Consider the following 18,999-nt stretch of genomic DNA (forward strand, 5'->3'; position numbering starts at 1 on the left):
ACTCCGGCTGAATAAATGTCACGACCAAAGCAAGGAGTCACTCAGTTTTCTATATTTGAACATCTCATTAGAGCCTGTGTCATTCAAAGACGTATCGGGTGGCAGAGAGGTGACATTTAAGGTCTCTCATGGAAAGCCAAACCCTTAATTATCTGATGGAGGTTAATATGGCTATGGAACAGAGGAAGCCTGAGTATAACAGGAAATAATGGATTATGCTAAGAGCTGGTTTCAGTGGTAACCCTGGGGAGTAGACCATCCTGTTAGGATGTCAGGCCAGGGACAGAGTTTTCCTGCCTTGCTGGTTCCCTGCCAGGCTGAATGGGGGGAACCAGGACAGTCCTCCTGGGTATCAAGAAGCGATGCCTGATGAAACTTCCCTGGTGGTCCAGTGTCTAAGACTCGGTGTTCCCAATTCAGGGGCCTGGGTTCCATCTCTGGTCAGAGAACTAGATCCGGCGTGCCACAGCTAAGAGTTCGAAAGCTGAAACTAAAGATCCTGCCTGCCGCAAGGAAGATCAAATATCCCGTGTGCCGCAACTAAGACCCAGCGCAGCCAAATAAATAAGTAAAAAATATATTAAAAAAAAATACAACACTGTTCCTGTCTTCACTGGTTTCAAAGCCAATGAAACAAATAAGTAAATATAGCTTTTCAAGTGAATGGAAAGTATTGTTGAATTGATTGTTGCTGTGTTAGTCGCTCAGTCATGCCCAACTCTTTGAAACCCCATGGACTGTAGCCCACCAGGCTCCTCTGTCCGTGGGATTCTCCAGGCAAGTATACTGGAGTGGGCAGTCATTTCCTTCTCCAGGGGATCTTCCCCATCCAGGGATCAAACCTGGGTGTCCTGAATTGCAGGCAGATTCTTTACAGTCTGAGCCACCATGGAAGCCTATTGAATTGATTTTCGAATTGAAAAAATGAAGAGGAAGAAGAGAAGAAATAAACGAAACTCATTTTTATGTTAAGAGGATTTTACTTCTCCTAGGGCACTATCCATTCTGAAGGAGACCTGACAAAGACTGGCTTCTTCAATATCCAGACTCTTGTCACTTGTAGTGGTCAGGATGGCTGGCGTGTGATTTAAAGGGACAGCTGTCTTCAGCAGCCGGAGCCCACACCTGCATGTACATACATAAACACATACAGACTGCTGGGCTCAGATCCACCAAAGATGCTTATCTAATAATACTTTGGAGGAGCAGGGCCTTTCTGTTGCCTGGAATGCTTATGACTAAGGAATGAGAACTCTGAGCTCCTGATTTAGTTGACTGTTCAGTCACTAACTCATATCTAACTCTGCAACCCCATGGACGGCAACACGCCAGTCTTCCCTGTCCTTCACTATTTCCCGTAGTTTGCTTAAATTCATGTCCACTGAGTCAGTGATGCTATCTAACCACTTCATCCTCTGTCACCCCCTTCTCCTCCTGCCTTCAATCTTTCCCAGCATCAGGGTCTTTCCCAATGAGTTGGCTCTTCCCATCAGGGGGCCAAAATACTGGAGCTTCAGCTTCAGCATCGCCACTTCCAATGAATATTCAGGGTTGATTTCCTTTACGATTAACTGGTTTGATCTCCTTGCAGTCCAAGGGACTCTCAAGAGTCTTCTCCAGCACCACAGTTCAAAAGCATTAATTCCTTGACACTCAGCCTTCTTTATGGTCCAACGCTCACTCTGTACGTGACTACTGGAAAAACCATGAAGTGAAATGAAGTGAAAGTCGCTCAGTCGTGTCCGACTCTTTGAGACCCCATGGGCTATACAGTCCATGGGATTCTCCAGGCCAGAATACTGGAGTGGATAGCCTTTCCTTTCTCCAGGGGATCTTCCCAACCCAGGGATTGAAGCCAGGTCTTCTGCACTGCAGGCAGATTTTTTACCAGCTGAGCCACCAGGGAAGCCTCATAGCTTTGACTATACAGACCTTTGTCAGCAAAGTAATGACTCTACTCTTTAATATGCTGTCTAGGTTTGTCACAGCTTTCCTTCCAAGGGGCAATTATGGTCCCTGTCTCTAACCTCAGTCCTTTGAAAAGCCCTCCTCCCTCTGAGGAAGTTTTCATGTCCTGGGGATGCTTGATAAATGGCCCTTAACATTGAACTCAGGTGCCCACCAAAAATATCTTGGCAAAGAATTAGCAGTGAAATGAATGGGGTCACTTCCAAACAAGCTGAATGTGCACAATTGCCTCAATTCTAGAAACTTCTGGAAGAGATATAGGCATGCAATACAGGGGCAATCAGGTGGTTTCAGGGAAGGAGCCCTAGCCACCCCCACAACTCATTCTCAAAGCTTCATAGGAAACCCACCTCCGTTCCCAATCTCATTTTTCTTATCTGTAAAATGAAGGATTTGAACTTTGGGCAACTCAGTCTCAGAAACTAAATTTGGTAAGGATTGAATGAGACAATTTATGGTTTGGGTCGGTCAATCAAGAGGATCGATTTTTCTAAGGAAACCCAGGTGACCTCATTATGTACCAACTTAAAAATGCTACTTGTCCTGGCTAACAGAGCACAACTTCCTACTGAGCATCTCACATCCACCCCCATTCCTGTGAAAAGCAACTTCTTAATCCGACAGCTCACTGTTGGTCGTGTCTCTGTCTTCATCTAGTTCTGCCACAGAGATAGAGACTATCAGAATCCCAGGGTCTCTCAATCCAAGCCCTTTGTAAAAACCCTCTGGGCTGTAAGTAACAGAAACCAAACTCAACTCAACATAAACAATAAAGGGAATTTATTGGCTCATGTAACAAAACCATCCATAGGCGGGGCCAGTCACAAGCAAAGATAGATCCTATACTTAACAGCATCACCAAGGATCTGGTTTCCTTCTGCCTCCTGACTCTCCCTTCAGTTGTCAGCTTCATGCTGGGAGGGGTCCCCCCTAGGATTCCCAAGACAGCCACTATCAAGATCCAAGATTACCTACTTCTTCGTTGACATCTAGCAAGGTGAATAAAAAGAGCCTTTATTCAACATTTCCAGAGAAAGTCTTGAAATTCCCTCTGGCTCTGTTGCCTTAGGAAGCATGACCATCACTGTAGCCAGAGAGATGGGATGAGGTGTGGGCTTGGTCCAGATCATGCATCCCACCCCAGAAACGATGACAGAGACAGCCCCAGCAGAGCATAACACACCCCTGCCAAGAGACATCAGGGGCTGCTGGGAAAGGAAATGGGGAAATGAACATCAGGGATGCAACCAACAGCCTCCAACTCATCTCTCATTTCACAGATGGGGAACTGAGACCAGAGAGAGAAAAGGCTTGTTCTAAGATCACAGCAGAGAAGAGCCGGGACCATGACTCACCCCTTTAATCTGCAGACTCGATCCTATTTCCACTCTATTCTAATTCGACCTTGTTCAGGCCAACTCAGGAAATATTGAGTGGTCATCAATGAGGGTTCAGACCAATCAATTTCTCCCAAAACCTTAATGAACTACTTTGGAAGCATCACGTTTTAAACACCTCCAACAAATTTCCAGCCAAAAGAAAACAATCCTCAGTCCCAGAAATTCTTGCAGCCACAAAGATCAACCCCAGCACTTCCATTTCCCCTCTTGGGGCCCCCTAAGAACCTGTTACTTTTAAGGGGAAAAATGCATTCTGGTGTGCAAATATTCTCGCATATTCATGCACTCCAAATCTAATTTTAGCTGCTCGAGACTTCATTATAAGACGCTCACATAATTAAGCAGTTTTCTTCCCAGGGTTTGGAAGCCTGTCTATTCTTCTCTCTCATTAACACATCACTGGGATTATCAAGAATGAGTTTCAGTTTTTTCAAATTATATATTTTGGTTTTTCCAAATTGATCCACAACGGGAGATGAAATCCATGAAAATTACATGTTTTAACACAGGTTTGTGCAACTCCACAGCCTTGCTATTAAAATTGGAATCTGTAAACAGGAGTACTCTGTTCTGGTCTGATTAGCTACATCTGCCATGCTTCTCTCCTAAATCCAAGCCTGTTTTACTCCTTGGCTGGCTGGGACAGCATCCTCTTTATGGAGAAGCTGAGAGCTAGAGATGAGGCTTAACTTGAAGAAGGACAAACAGACTTTCCCAAAAGAACAGACACATCTCCTTCCCGTGCTTCTCAGGAGCTGGGGGGGGGGGGGGCGGTGACTGCTGAGAACCATTAGGACATGGGGCCTTCACATCTTACTCACCCAACGTCCAGGATCAGGTGCCAAGGTTCAGGTGTCTTGCCAGGTGGACTGACTCAACACAATGCATCCCGATCCCAACATTCCACTTATCTACATCCCTGGCTAAGGTGCACAGTAAATTCCAAGGCTATCTGAGCAAGTGGCCCTCCACCTGAAGGAGCGAGGGTCTCTGGGTACAGCAGGGAACAGTCTCATCATCTATCAGGAAGAACAGGCTGGGACCACTGTTCTCCTGAGCCCTGGGGTGGTGGGGGAAGCCCAGGGGGCCATGCCCTGGCTGCGGTCCTAGTTGGTCCTCCAGCCCCTCCACTGCTCTTTTCAGACTCCTTGACATTTAAGTCTTCTCCTCAAAGATAGTCTGCATAGCCAGGAGAGTAAGGGTCACTGCCAGGGAGCCAGTCTCTGGACTGGCTTCCCTCTCCTCCATCACTCAGGGCTGCAATCGCCTTTGAGATTCTAGGTTCACTCTGGGATGCAGGTATTCTCTGGGCCCCCTTCCAAGGCAGGGTGAAAACTCCTGGTGGATTTCAACTGCTCTTACTACTCAGGAGAATCAGCCTCATCAGGGCTCATCCCATACTTGATCCTTGAGCCATGCTGTATCAATAATTACTTATCAAGGCCCTGGAGTTTCCAGCCTTGAGCTGAGCCCCAGCAATGCTTTAGGAGGATCTAAAATGGCCTCAGTATCGGTGTGGGTTTGGGGGAAGACTCAAAAAGAACTTGGAGGCCACCAGGAATGGATGCTCAAGGCCATTCATTAAAAATTGAAGGCTAGGGAGGCTTCCCTCTGAGGAAGGGCCTCTCCTCCAGGGCCTTCAGCTCTGCCTGCCCCCACTGGGGTGCTGTCAGTTCCAGATCTCCAGCCAGGGAGCGGATGGTCCCACATTCCCATGCGCGGCTTTCCCAAACCCCTCACGCTGCTTTCTCCTGCTAATGCAGAGGTCAGACCAGCAGGCCCAGCTCAGGCCTGGAGAAGCTGCAAAGGGACTCAGGGGCTGCCCAAGTTCAAGCCCATCCACCTTTCTCCCTCACAGGGGTCAGTGTGTGGCCAAGCTCTCAACAGCCCTCCCTGGGTCCCACTTGTCCTGGGCTGTGCCCCCAGCTCCACCTCACCCTCTAGACTTCAGCCCCCTGGTCTCTGCAGCCCCATTTCTGAGCCCAAGATGTGTAGTGATGGGTGACCCAAGAAGGTAATTAGCATCAGCACCCCTCCCCACCCCGGCTGAGCAGTAGCTGGCAGTGAGGAGAGTCCTTTTCTCTGTCCCCTCCTCTGTCCTCACCCACCCACTCCCAGCTTCTTCCTGCACAGACTCAGAGGCACGCAGCCACACCCACTCACCTGTTCTCAAAGCACACAAGGGCTTTTCCAAGCCTCTGAGCCTTCGAACGTGCTGTTTCCGCTGCTGCAATTCCCCTTCCCCTTCGCGCCACTGGAATAATTTCTACAGATTCCTCAGGACCAGTTCAAAGCCGCTGCAATGCATTCTCTGACCCCATACCCAGCACACACACTCCCCTCCCCCAGCCCCTCTAGGCCCTGAGCTGTGAAGAGGAGGCCATCTTCTCAGGAGGCCTGTAAGCTCATACACAGCAGTGCCGGTAGAACCGGCTTCCCATATCCCCGAGTGGGAAAGATGTCAGTGTCACAAAACCAGAGACAGAGGGTGTGACAAAAAGACCCAGTGACAGGAAGTGGAGGGTGAATAACAGAGAACCGAGAGGGCTGGCGGGTAGGGGTCAGGCAGAAGCTGCAGCCGTGGCCTCTCCCCCCAGGGTCTTGATGGGCCATGCCGCCCCCCACTTCCTCTTGACCAGGAGTGGGGGGATCCTGCAGAGAGCTGTCAAGATGGGTGGGGCAACCAGCCCAGTGGCCCCCAAGACTCATCTCTCCTGGGTCTGCCCAGTCCAAGCGCCCCCCTCCATTGGCACTGCTGGCATATAGCCCTCTCCTGGAAGCCCAGCCCCCTCCCACCCAACCCGTCACCCCCACCCCTGGTCTCCTCACCCCTACACCCTGCTTCTGGGATAAGGCGTGAGTCCCCAGCTTTATGGGGAGAGTCGGAGAAAGAAGCCAAACAAGGAGGCGCCAATTCAAGGAGTGCTGATATTGGATGGGGCGGCGGGGGGTGCACTCCTGAGGTGGGGGTGTCTGCGGGCAGCTCTGCTCTGCCCGTATCGCCAGCAGCCCATCCAAGGAGAGGGGAGAGGCTGGACTACAGAGCCGGTCACAACACCACACACACTGGGGGATACAGACGTGCGCTCAGGGCTGCCTGGCCCAGCGGCCACAGACTGTGAGCCCGTCTCCAGGCCAGGGTCCTGGCTCCTCGGGGCACTAAGCCCACCCAGCCCAGCATCCCGCAGTCAAAGCCCCTGAGCAGCAAGCCTGCACTGGGCTGGCGACAGGAAACCCCGGGTCCCTGAGAACTCGGGGTGCACATGTGTGTCAGTGTGTCAGAGAGACAGACAGGCAGCCCCTGGGAACACATAACCTGGCGTCTGCGTGCCTGCACTGACGTTTGTGTTTGCAAGTCTGAGAATGTCAGGCACGCCCAGGGTGGTGGCTTAGGCGCATTAACGGGACACCGGGAGCGGAGCGTGGCAGGTCTAAGCGGGTCTGGCAAGGAGTGTGTGTCTCTTTGCATCTGTCCTGTGACATCGGGTCTGCTGACCGGGAGTCAGGCCCAGGTGTCCCTGTGCGGCAGGGACGCAGCCCCAGGGCGGGCCTCCGTGCAGGTGGCACAGGCCCCTCCCCCTGAGCATCCCAGGGAGGCAGCGGCAGGCGAGCGTCCCAGCAAGCACGTGCTCAGCCCCGTGGAGGCGGCTGGCTCCCGGTGGGGCAGGCAGAGCAGGCCGGGAGTCTATCATCTGGGCACGTACTCCCGGGGCAACCCGGCCCAGTTGTGGTCGCGCAGGGCCTGATCCACCGTCCGGATGTAGCCGTTAATCAAGTCCTTCATCTCGGGGGTGAAGGGCTCGGGGTCGTGCGGGCGCCGGCCGCGCCGCCGGAAGCTGCCCTCCTTGTTGTTCTCCACGCACAGCAGGCGCTCCTCACTCACGGACACGTTGAGGAAGGCCACCATCTCCCGCAGCGTGGGCACCAGGCTGCGCCTCAGCTCCTCGTAGTGAACCACCAGTAGTCGCTTGCCATATTTAAGCCAGTCTAGCACGTGTGAAGACCACCACGATGCGTAGCTGTTGACAAAGTCTGGCCACTCTGTAGAGAAAAGAAGGGGCACCATGTCAGAGCCGGCCCAGTGGGCCTGGGGCCTCCCCTCCTGGGGGCCAGGATGCTCCATCCCCCTCTGCCTGGGACCAACCTGCCCGGATCCGCCCACCAAAGAAGGATCTCGTGAGGGGGACAGTTACTATGAGGCTGGGCTCTGAAGAGCCCCAAGCCTGCCTGGGAGATGTGACCTTGGGTCTGCCTTCCCCTAGCAGTTTCCTTGGAAACACACCAAGACTCATGGGGTCTGAGTGTTCCAAGAACTGGTTCTCCCTCTGATGGACCTTGACCTCTGTGACCATCCCTGGACAGGAAGAGCCCAGGGTCTCAGGCCTATGGGACACAGCGGAATTAGACAAGCAAGGCTGGGCATCTCTATTGAGATGACCCTCAGTTCACCTTGATGTTGCCTTGGCAACTGTGCACATCATCCAGTCTGGGTGATGGGGGCTGAGCAGTGTGTGAGGGCAGATGCTGGGCAGGCTGGGTTTCCTGTCCCAGGTGCTCCTATGCAGCTACATGGGGTGCATAATTGATGCTTATTGATACATGGGTGTGATCGCCGGTTTAACCATTGATGTACAACAAGGCAAGGGTTGGAGCTGCAATCTTGGACAGATGATCTGGTCCATGAGATTTTTTTTTCCAGCAAATTTAGAAAGTCGGTGCCCCCACCACCCCCTGCCTCAGTAGAGAGAAGGGTGCCAGTATCAAGAATCACCCCCAACAAAATAAGCTTCCATAACTGGGTTATTGCTCTGTGCTCAGTCACTCAGCCATATTTGACCCTTGTGACTCCATGGACTGTAGCCCACCAGGCTCCTCTGTCCATGGAATTTTCCAGGCAAGAATACTGGACTGGGTTGCCATTTCCTCCTCCAGGGGATCTTCCCTACCCAGGGATTGAACCCTTGTCTCTTGCGTCTCCTGAATTGGCAGGTGGATTCTTTACCACTAGCGCCACTGTGTGATGCTGTGGGAAGCATTTGCTTTCTTTGATCTTCTTAACGACCCTAAGAGGTAGGGGCTTAGGGTTTTAAGGTGAGAAAAGCAAGGCTCAGAAGACAGGGTCTGCAGCTTGCCTGGGGTCACTGGACTAGTAAGAGGCCCAGGAGGGATCAGAGCTCAGCCTGCCTGCTGGCTCAAGGGGAATCAGAGGGAAGCAGGAATAGCTGGAGAGGGGAGTGGCCTAAGGGGAGGGTGTCAGGGAATGGGGAGAACACCCACCAGCCTCAGCTGATCACACAGGGACAGAAGCAGGAGCCTGCCCAGCCTTGTTTCTCACCACGCCACCCACTCTGCTGGACACAGCTGTATTTCTAACAGCTTTGTTTTGTATCACTCACCACCCTGACTTGTGTCTCTCTAATCCATTACCCAAAGTTTAGACTGTGTGGCCGCCTTGAGGGTGGCAATCGTGACCCCTTTAGCCAACCCCTGGCACCTCGCTCAGCGCCTGGTACACAGTAGGACTTCGGTTACTATGTGTCAGCAGATGACTCCAGGAATAAAGAGGCAGCCCGTCCCCTGCCCTGCTGGCCCCTTCAGCTCACCTTTGCTCTTCCAGTTGCGGTCAGCTGCGTAGCCCAGGTGCCCGGCACATTTCCTGTTGAACTCAGCCACCAGGGACCTGTACGGGTTTCGGATGAGCAGGATAGCCGAGTCGAACATCTCAATCTCCCTCCTGCCGCTCTCATGGGTCTTCACGCAGATGGTACGCCGGCTGCGCCAGTGGTCCTTCTCGCCCTTGAACCCTGCCCGTTCAAGGGCGAGAAAGGCATCATGGAGACCCCACTGCCACAGTGGCAGACAGGTGTGAACACTAACCTGTGCCCCCAGGGAGAGCCGACACTGGTGGGCACTGAGGGGCCACTGGGGCGGCCTCTAACCACAGGGCCTGAGCCTGCCCAAGAGACAGTGAGCGAGGGAGGCATCTAAGTGGGAAAAGAAGGCATCTGCAAGAGAAAGCAGATCGGGCACCTCCTGTGGGAGCCGGAAGTCAGGAGGCAGAGGCCTGATGATGCACCCATTTGGGCTCCTTCATGGCTATTTCACATGAGCGTTGCAGAGAGCCTGATGAATGAACCATGGCTGCAGGCTCAGAGTGGGTATGTGACTTGCTCAAGATCACACAGCACCACAGCATCAGAGCCAGGGCTCTCTCCATGTGGCTTTGTGTGTCCCTGGGAGGCCTTTGCCATCTACCCACCTTCCCACGGAGTGGGCGGGATCCCCATCAACAGGCTCAAGGGCAGTCAGCAACTGTAGCCCCACCCTCTGACCTTATGTCCTGTAACTGAACTCCAATCTTGCATCCTCGGAGACTCTCCCCAGCCCTACATAGCGTCATACATTTATCAACAAAGATCATCGTGTGCCCAGGCCATGCTGAACTTTATGTCATGGATAAAGGGGTAAGACTCAGAGCCTGTCTTTAAGCTTATAGTCTATTCAGGGGAGGGCAGGTGGTTCAGTGGTAAAGAATCTCTCTCCAGGAGACTTGGGTTTGACCCCTGAGATGGGAAGCTCCCCCGGAGAAGGAAATGGCAACCCGCTCCAGTATTCTTGCCTGGAGAATCCCATGGGCAGTGGAGCCTGGCAGACTATAGTCCATGGGGTCATAAGGAGTTGGACACAACTTAGAGAAAAAATAACAACAGCAGCTATTTGGGGGACAGCCCAAGTGTATGTAATACAGAGGATAGGGACTTATGGGGACAAAGGGTAGGGGGACCAATTTGGGAGTGTGGTGGGAGGTAATAGAAGGCTTCCTGCAAAGATGTCCCCTGAAGCTAATCTCCTGGCCAAATCCCAATGTAGCCCATGCCATCAGCTCTGGGGACACACTCTATAAATGTACATGAGTTGGTCTTCAGCTCTTGGAAACATAAAGGATTCTCACCCCCAACCCCATGAATGGCTTGGAAGCATCCATATCTACAGCCAACAGCGAGGGAGTCTTTGATGCCTGGAAAATCAAGTATCTTTTGAATCTGAAAGTCTGGGGTCATCAGATGAAACTTAACGTATGTTTTCAAGCTCATCTCTGCCATGGGCCAAACACCAAAAGTCTTTGCTTTGATTCATTCTGTCAAACAGTTGGGAAGTTCCAGGAAAGAATGAGTCAATGCATGGGCCGAGGAAGCATGCGAGCTGGTCTTTGATACCCTGAGACCCAGGGTGTCTTTTGTACTATCTTAGCCTAATTCAGCAGTGACCACTTTTCCTTATAACTCAGACCAGGCTGACCCATGACAGGTTTGGTGTTTGGGCACTGGAGTTGCCTTGAGAATTTCATGTGTGCATGTGTGTGTTCATTGCTCTGGCAGTGCTCGTGACCTGCGGCTATACCTAACCAGTCCCGTAAGGCTAAAAGATGCACCCAGGCATCTCTAGAGCCATTCAGAGACAGTGTCACTGCAACCCTTGATACCTGGCTGTTGAGCCACTGGGTCACTTAGCCATGTGTCGACCAAGTCAGCCAGCTGTCTGAATAAGGTAAAGGCCTTCTGGATGAATATGGTGGGTAGCTACAGCCTGTACACAGTAGGCGGTTCCCAGGGGACGAGACCAGAGTGAGCAGGACCACAGTCTTCATCTGGCTACTTTGCCTATCGGTGCTGTAACACTCAAGGCTCCCAAGGATGAGCTTTCCTGGTGGCTCAGTGGTAAAGAATCCGCCTGCCAATGCAGGAGACACAGGTTTGATCCCCAGTTCGGGAAGATTCCAAGTGCCACGGAGCAACTAAGCCCGTGAGCCACAACTACTGAGCCCGAGTGCCCTAGAGCTCGTGCCCTGCAACAAGAGAAGCCACTGCGATGAGAAGTCCTTGCACCACAACTACAGAGCAGCCCCTGCTCGCCACTAGGGAAAAGTGTGCAGCCACAAAGACCCAGTACGCCCGAAAATAAACAAATAAATAAATGCATAAAAAGAAAACCACCCATCAAGCTCTGTGCTACATAATACTAATAAATAAACATGAGTTCAAAAAAAATTTTTTTAAAAAGACTCCCAACTGTGATGAGACTGAGTTATATGGACACCCTTGGCTTTTTTACCAACCAGATCAAGACGGCTGTGGGTAATCACAGAACCTTAGGAACTTTCTATTTTCTCTAAGAGGTTACTGATAGGATCCTCTTTCCCTAAACCAAACTCTGAGCTAAGAATCCCAGAGAAACTGCTGTAACACCTGACAACAGAGAAATCTATTTCACCAAATATGTATCCCACTTGGCTTATCTGAGGTTCTTAGTCTTAAACAGTGCACAGATTTGAGCCGTTTTAAAGTTCATTTACTTGACATAATGAGGCCTCTTATTTCTACAAGAGAAATATTAGAAATCATTAAACTCTTGAAGATTTTTGGACCTAGTTTTAAGAAACAGTATTTTGATAAGCTACATTTACCTCGGGGGGGAAAAAATGAACAGATGAAGTCAGTTTCCCCTAATTATTGAGGGCTGTAAAAATTAAGGAAAATTTAAAAAATGTTTATTGAGAGGGAATCTAAGTGCCTAGGCTTTCCCTTTGAATCCATATCAGATCTTGTGAATTTCCTCTCAAAGTGCAGTCCTAGAGCTGACTGCTTCAGCATCACACAGGAGCTTGTTAGAAATGCCAGTTCTTAGGCCCCATCTCAGATTAATCAAGTCATACTCTCTTGGTGGCAGGGTGGGTACAAACCAGGAATCTATGTTGAATTAATAAGCCCTTAAGGTATTGCTTAGGGCTTCCCAGGTGGCTCAGTGGTACAGAATCTGCCTGCCAATGAGGAGATATAGGAGACGCCAGTTCGAGCCCTGGGTTGGGAAGATACCCTGGAGGAGGAAATGGCTACCCACTCCAGTATTCTTGCCTGAAAATTCCATGGACAGAGGAGCCTGGCGGGCAACAGTCCCTGGAGTCACACAGAGTCAGATGTGACTTAGCGACTGAGCGTGCACAAGGTGATGTTGACACACATTCAAGAGTGAGAAGCACAGCTCTGGTGCTCCGAGGCAGACCTGGGCTGCAGAGGCTGGGGTCTGGGCCTGAGAGCTGCCTCCTCCCTTCCCGGCAGCCCTCGCTCACCTTTGTTGTAGAGAGTTCCGTCGAAGTAGTAGCTCCCTGTATAGAAGCCGGTGGCATGCTCGATGAGGTGCCGCGCCCATGTGTTCCCGGCTCCGGGGAAGCTCGACAGAGCCACAAACACCTTGGATTTGGTGGGCAGGAACCTCCGGTCTGTGCATCGAGTGTCTGAAAGTCCAGAAGTCATCTCAGGGTTCCCCATTTCCACTGTGACTCCCAGACTCACAGCCCGACTCCTCTTGGCAGGAAGTACAGACCCAAGCCCCCCCCCCCCATTTAATGGAATGGGAAAACTGAGGCTCAAAGAGGGGAAGGGATTTGCCACCTGGCCCTTGGCTGCACGGGTCTGTGGCTGGCCAGAGAGAGCCACAGTGATGACGAGCCCTCCCACTGGACGAGTCTAGTGGAAATCGGTGCCCTGAGGGTGCCCACCTTGTCTTTCAAGCGGTCACAGCCGAACCCTCCTGGCCCAGCTCAGATAATTCCAGACTCTGCAGGGGAGGGGGGTTGGGGGTCGTGGCCAGGCAAAACAATGTCACACACCAGGTAGAGCAGCAAGGAATCAGGATTCAGAACTTCCGGTGTTAGTCTCTGTGCCCCCTCTTTCTGGGAGGCCCTCCAGGGCTGTGTCAGGGGCACATAGAACCCTCAGGCGAAAGTCTCCCAAGGCCCCAGGGCTGTGCGGGTCACCATAGGTGTTTGATAAAGGTGACGATGACCTTCCCCACCTCCTCTTCTCATCAGCCGCTAAGATCAGCTGGGGCAGACCTGCTTCTCAGAGAAGGAAGAAGCTGGGGTCTGGGCACAGCCCGGTGACTCACTGGTCCCCAGGTACAGGCTGGCTCGGGGATGTCCCAGCAGCCACGGTGCTGCCACGTCAGCCAGCCCCACCACCTTGCCATGTTATCCCTCTGGACCCTGCCTCTTCTGCTCTTCCTCAAACCTCCTTCATCCCCAGAGTCAGATAAAAGTCAGGTTCTCTTCACACCGATCCCTGCATCCTCTGTCCAGCCTCCAGGGATGGCGGAGGCCTCTCCGGTCACATTATCCCAAGATAGGACCACCTGCCAAGATGCCTTCCCCATCCCAGGACCATATACTCAGTCCAAACTCCCAGACCAAGTACAGAAGGAGAGCCCTGCATGCCAGGTCACCTCTGGGGTGGAACTCACCCTGCACAGGGGTCTGGTAGACCTCGCAGTACTCCGCCAGCCTCTGGGCCTCAGACTCCTGGCCACACAGTGAGCTGTCCACGGCATCCCGCAGGTTGAACTGGGGGGTGGAGTAAGCACAGTAGCACTCCCATCCCCGGAGGATGGCCAAGGGGAACTCCTGCCGGGGAGGAGAAAAAGAGATGTGTCTCCAGTGAATGGTGAAAGCAAGGTCCACGCGCCCACTGCTCAGGCACTGGGGCGATCTCTGTGGATGTCCTGCCAGCTGCTTGGGATCAACATGGGTATCTATCCGTCCTTTCAGGGCCGGGCACTGAGGCCAAATCCGGGGAGACAAAGCTTAACAAGATGGGACTCTGCCCTCCAGCAGCTCACTGCTGGCCAGTGACAAGCCTATAGTTAACACCAGAGTGCAAATGGTGCTTGTAGGAGGGGGACTGGATCTGAGATCTTGGAGATGTCACGAGTGCTGGGGAGGGAACAGCACTCCAGGTCAGGGAGTCGCATGAACGCACCTGCGCAGGGGTGAGAATGGGATGGAGAAGCCCACCCAAGGGCAGCTTAGTGAGGTGCTCAGCATCTTTAACCAACAGACTGTGGAATTCCTGCCAGCCCTCCCTGGAGAGAGACGACCTAACCCCTCTTTCTGCAGTCCTGCTTTGGGGTGGTGGGCAGGGTGGATGACAGTTTCCCGCACAGCATCTCTTCAGGACAGGAGGGGTGGACAACGGCAGGCCTTGATTGCTTTGAGCTGATCCACTCAATGGGGACTTGCTGAAATCTGCCAGAGTTAGGAGAAGGACAAGTCGCTCCTCGCAGCCTTTATTTATTTTTTAATATTTATATATGTGGCTGCACTGGGTCTTAGTTGCCATATGTGGGATCTTTAGTTGCAGCATGTGGGATCTAGTTCCCTGACCAGGGATCAAACCTGGGCCTCGTTCATTGGGAGCATGGAGTCTCAGCCAGTGGACCACCAGGGAAGTCCCACCTGGAAGTCTTTTATATACATTTTCTTGGTTCCCTCTGAGCAGGAGGCTGCACCCACCACACAGTGGTGAGAGCTGGGGCGCTGGTCTCCAGAAAGCCTGAATGTGAATTCAGGTTCACAGGCTGGGTACCTTTGAACCTCTCTGAATGTCACCATTGAACAAAAGTAATAAAACCCACCTTGCACATCCGTTGTGAAAACTAGATGTGCATGTGTGCTCAGTAGATTCAGTTGTGTCCGTCTCTGCAGCTATGGACTATAGCCTGCCAGGCTCCTCTGTCCATGGGATTTCTCCCATGGCAAGAATACTGGAGTGGGTTGCCATTCCCCCTTCCAGGGGATTTTCCCGACCCAGGGATTGAACCTGAGTCTCCTGCGTCTCTTGCATTGCAGGCAGATTCTTTACCCACTGAGCCACCTGGGAAGCCTGAAAACTAGATGCTGCTGCTGCTAAGTCGCTTCACTCGTGTCCGACTCTGTGCGACCCCATAGATGGCAGCCCACTAGGCTCCTCTGTCCCTGGGATTCTCCAGGCAAGAACGCTGGAGTGGGGTGCCATTTCCTTCTCCAATGCATGAAAGTGAAAAGTGAAAGTGAGGTCACTTAGTCATGTCCGACTCTTAGCGACCCTATGGACTGCAGCCTACCAGGCTCCTCCGTCCGTGGGATTTTCCAGGCAAGAGTACTGGAGTGGGTTGCATTGCCTTCTCCAGAAAACTAGATGAGAAAGATCCAAATTGCCCAACACTGGGCCTTGCACGCAGTGGGTATTCTCACAGAGGAATGGGCCATCCTCTGCCTCCTTCCCCCAGCCCTGTGGGCATCAGCCAAGGCTCGCTCAACAGTTCCTCCACCCATCTCTCCCACACCTATTACTTGAACACCTACTGTGTACAGGGCACCAAGTACCAGGACACTCAGCCTCATTTCTACTCTGCTTCTCTGGTGGTTCTTGCAGACAATGAGTGATTCGAGTCCCCGCCCCTCCCCCAGGCAGAGAGCTGAGAGGAGTCTATTGAGTATGTGCAAAGGAGGCAGTGGGCGGAGAGAACTTCTCACTGCTTGGGGAAACGCTGAACAAACCTTTTTATTTTTTGCCCACAGCAAAAATTTCATAAATAAATAAATAAAGGAAAATCAATAGCGTTTTCTGAGCGTGGCTTGGCAGAGCCAAGGATCTTGACACTCAGAAAAGACAATGGATGGTGTCCCAGCCAGGGAGGGTGATGCAGAGCCTGGGGGTGGGGCATTCCCTTAGGAGGAAGGGGGAGGGGAGGTTGCCCCCCTGTGAGAACACCCCAGGGTGTTCTCCTGGACACAGGGGGGTTGTTGCCTCAGGTGCCTTGCAGCCCCCATGAAGGCCCCTCCCCACCTCCCACCTCCTCTGTCAGCCTCAGGGGAGGCTTTGCCTCTGCGAGAATGCGCCCAGAATTTCACCTGGGGCCAGGCCCACATCTCCTTCTTAGGGTTCCTGCCACGTGGGGACAGGAGACAGGATACTTTCACTATTCTTACACACCCCTACATACACACACAAACACACACACACACACGCTCACACAGCCTGCTTCCAGAGTTCAGTGCTTCATCTTGCACTAGAAAAGCTCTTCAACATTCTATGAGATCGTAAGCAAGTCACCTCCCTTTTTGAAACCTTAGCTTCTCCATCTGTAAAATGGACACATCCCTTGAGTTGTCCTGCCTGGAGGAGTCAGAGGATCTTATTTCTCTCCCTCTGATCCACCACAAGGACCAATGTGACTGGGACACCTATCCCCTCATGCTTTTTCTGGATGAGGTGTGAGTTGAGGATTTTCTCCTGGATGGGAGGCTGGGGGCAAGCAGTCACTCTGGGTGTCCACGAGTTCATGTCCAGGGGCACCAGTAAGGAAGCACCAGGTAGGAGAGAAAGCATCATGTTTGCACTCTAACAGACCTGGACTCGAATCCCAGGGCAACAGTTGAGTATCTGTGTGACCTTGGGCCAGTACCTGGGCCCATTCAAGTCTCAGTTGTCTCATGGGTCATCAGAGGGCAATAATATTAATGCCACAGAGTGTAGGGAGATGGAGGGAAGACAATGCATAAAAAGGACCCAGTATACAGTAGGTGCTCGCCTACTCCTAGCTCTTAAGACCTTTCATCATAGAGATAGGCCGCAGACCACCCTGCAGACACTCGGAGCATGTGAGAGTCTGGTTCCTAAAATTCCCACTTTGGCTCCCCCTCCAAGGCCTCAAAAGCTCAGGATCAAGCAAAGGTTGGAAGCCCCTCTCCCAAGCAGCACTTGCGGTCCTTAGCCATTTTAAGGGGTGGGGGGGAGTGTGATTGCTTTACAATGTTGCATTAGTTTCTGCTGTACAACAAAGCGAACCTGCCAGAAGTATACACGCAACCCCCCCCCCCCAATGGACCTCCCTCCCCCCACACTCCATCCCACCCATCCAGGTCATCACACAGCACCAAGCTGAGCTTCCTGTGCTTTCTCACAGGCTCCCACTAGCTGTTTTACACACGGTATTGGATACGTCAATCCCCATCTCCCAGTTCGTCCCACCCCCGTCTTCCCCCGCTGTGTCCACAAGTCCGTTCTCTGCATCTGTCTGCGTCTCTATTCCTGCCCTGCAAATGGGCTCATCTGTCCCATTTCTCTTCATCAGTCACATAAAGAAAAGAACTGCTTTGAGGACTCAGTGGCCCCAACAGGGCCCTAAACCCGGAACCAGGACCCCCTTGGCCACAGCTGCCGTTGCTGTCAGAGCTGCCGTGACATCCAGCCCCGGCACCTGGGGCCACTGGGCTTGCCAAGAGAGGACAATAGCCTGACAAGCCCCATCAGTATCTGTGACTAGACTCCACCCGCCCCGAGGCCCTCGTGTCATTTCTCAACAGAAAGCGAATCTGTGTCCTGACCCTCAATCAGAAGGCCGCTGGCTTTCTGGAAGCCAGCTCTCCTGCTGCTGTGAGTTAGTGAAAAGCCATCACAAGAACTGCGACCTCCGGCCTCTCTCACTGCCATCCATCCTCTCCTGCAAAGCCCTCATCCCCCCTCGTCCCAGACTGACACCTTCATCACAGCGAGCAGCAGAAAGCAACAGCCCGGGTACCACCCAGCAGCAGAGTGCACCCCGCGCTCTGCATCTGTGTTCCTGCTCTTCTGAAGACACTGGCTGGATCGTGTCCTCTGAACTTCCCATATTGACGCCCTCACCCCCAATACTTCAGAATATGACTGGATGTGGAGACAGGGCCCTTCAAGAGGCAACGAAGTTAAAATGGGACCATTAGGATGGGCCCCCATCCAGTCTGACTGGTGTTATAAGAAGGGATTAAGACCCAGACACACAGAGACGGAGTGATGCCACGGAAATGAAGGCCATCAGCGAGCCAGAGAGACAGGCCTCGGAAGAACTCAACTCTGCCAACACCTTGATCTTGGACTTCTAGCCTTCAGAACTCAGAGGCAATAAATTTCCATTGTTTAAGCCACCTGGCAGTCTGTGGAACTCAGTTATGGCAGCCGAGCAGGTCACTTCCTGTGCCCTCTGCCTGGACTGTCCTTTCCCAGACACCCTCATGGTTTTCTCCCTCGCTTTCTGTAAGACCTCTTCCATGAGGCCTTCCAGGGCCACCCCACTTCAAGCTGCAAATCCCTCCTGCCATCACCGAGACATGCCATAACCCCTCACTGTGCTGTCTGCTTTTTTTCATGCATGTAACTTGCCTCAGCAGAATGCTCTGGCCTCCTCTCAGTTCATCCTGCCCTCTCCTTCTCCCATCCCGCCCCACAAGCCCTTTCTCTGCATCTGTGTCTCTATTCCTGCCCTGTAAGTAGGTCCATCATGATTTGCCATATATACACTATCCTGTGTTAAACAGATGGCTGGTGGGAAACTGCTGTGTAGCACAGGGGGCTCAGCTCCGTGCTCTGTGATGGCCTAGAGTGGTGGAAGGGGAGTAGGGTGGGAGGGAGGTTCAGGAGGGAGGGGATATATGTATACATATAGCTGATTCATGTTATTGTACAGCAGGAATTAACACAGCACTGTAAGGCAATTAGACTCCAATTGAAAAAAAAATCAGACGGTAAATATTAAAAATAACAGTTTGTCAATGAAAAAAAAAAAGAATGCTCTGACCTTCTTGTACCACCCAGCCTGTTTGATGAATGGTTAACAGGACCCACAGCACCTCCCTCCCACCAGTTTCCTTGGCCCCTTCCCACTCATCTCTCCCTCCCTCCTCCTAATCTGATTCCCATCACCACAGATGAGTTTTGTCTGATCTAGAATAGCCTATAAATAGAATCCCTCAGCACATATGTTTGTGAGTCTGGCTCCTTTC

The 18,999-nt window shown here is 52.3% G+C and overlaps 1 protein-coding gene across 4 annotated transcripts in view; it reads right to left on the minus strand.

Moving 5' to 3' along the window:
• Positions 1 to 2,725: 2,725 nt before the first annotated feature.
• Positions 2,726 to 18,999, minus strand: part of WSCD1 (WSC domain containing 1) — a 48,237-nt gene continuing 31,963 nt past the window's right edge. For all 4 annotated transcript variants that reach the window (XM_042255559.2, XM_042255558.2, XM_027975096.3 and 1 more), the window contains exons 6-9: positions 13,665 to 13,824; positions 12,496 to 12,660; positions 8,972 to 9,172; positions 2,726 to 7,409 (exon numbers count right to left, since the gene is read on the minus strand). In XM_042255559.2, the coding sequence (XP_042111493.1) occupies positions 7,057 to 7,409; positions 8,972 to 9,172; positions 12,496 to 12,660; positions 13,665 to 13,824 (879 nt within the window). In that variant the 3' untranslated portion in view covers positions 2,726 to 7,056. The remainder of the gene's footprint in view (positions 7,410 to 8,971; positions 9,173 to 12,495; positions 12,661 to 13,664; positions 13,825 to 18,999) is intronic.

Source organism: Ovis aries, chromosome 11 (assembly GCF_016772045.2).
Source record: "Ovis aries strain OAR_USU_Benz2616 breed Rambouillet chromosome 11, ARS-UI_Ramb_v3.0, whole genome shotgun sequence".
NCBI lineage: Eukaryota > Metazoa > Chordata > Mammalia > Artiodactyla > Bovidae > Ovis > Ovis aries.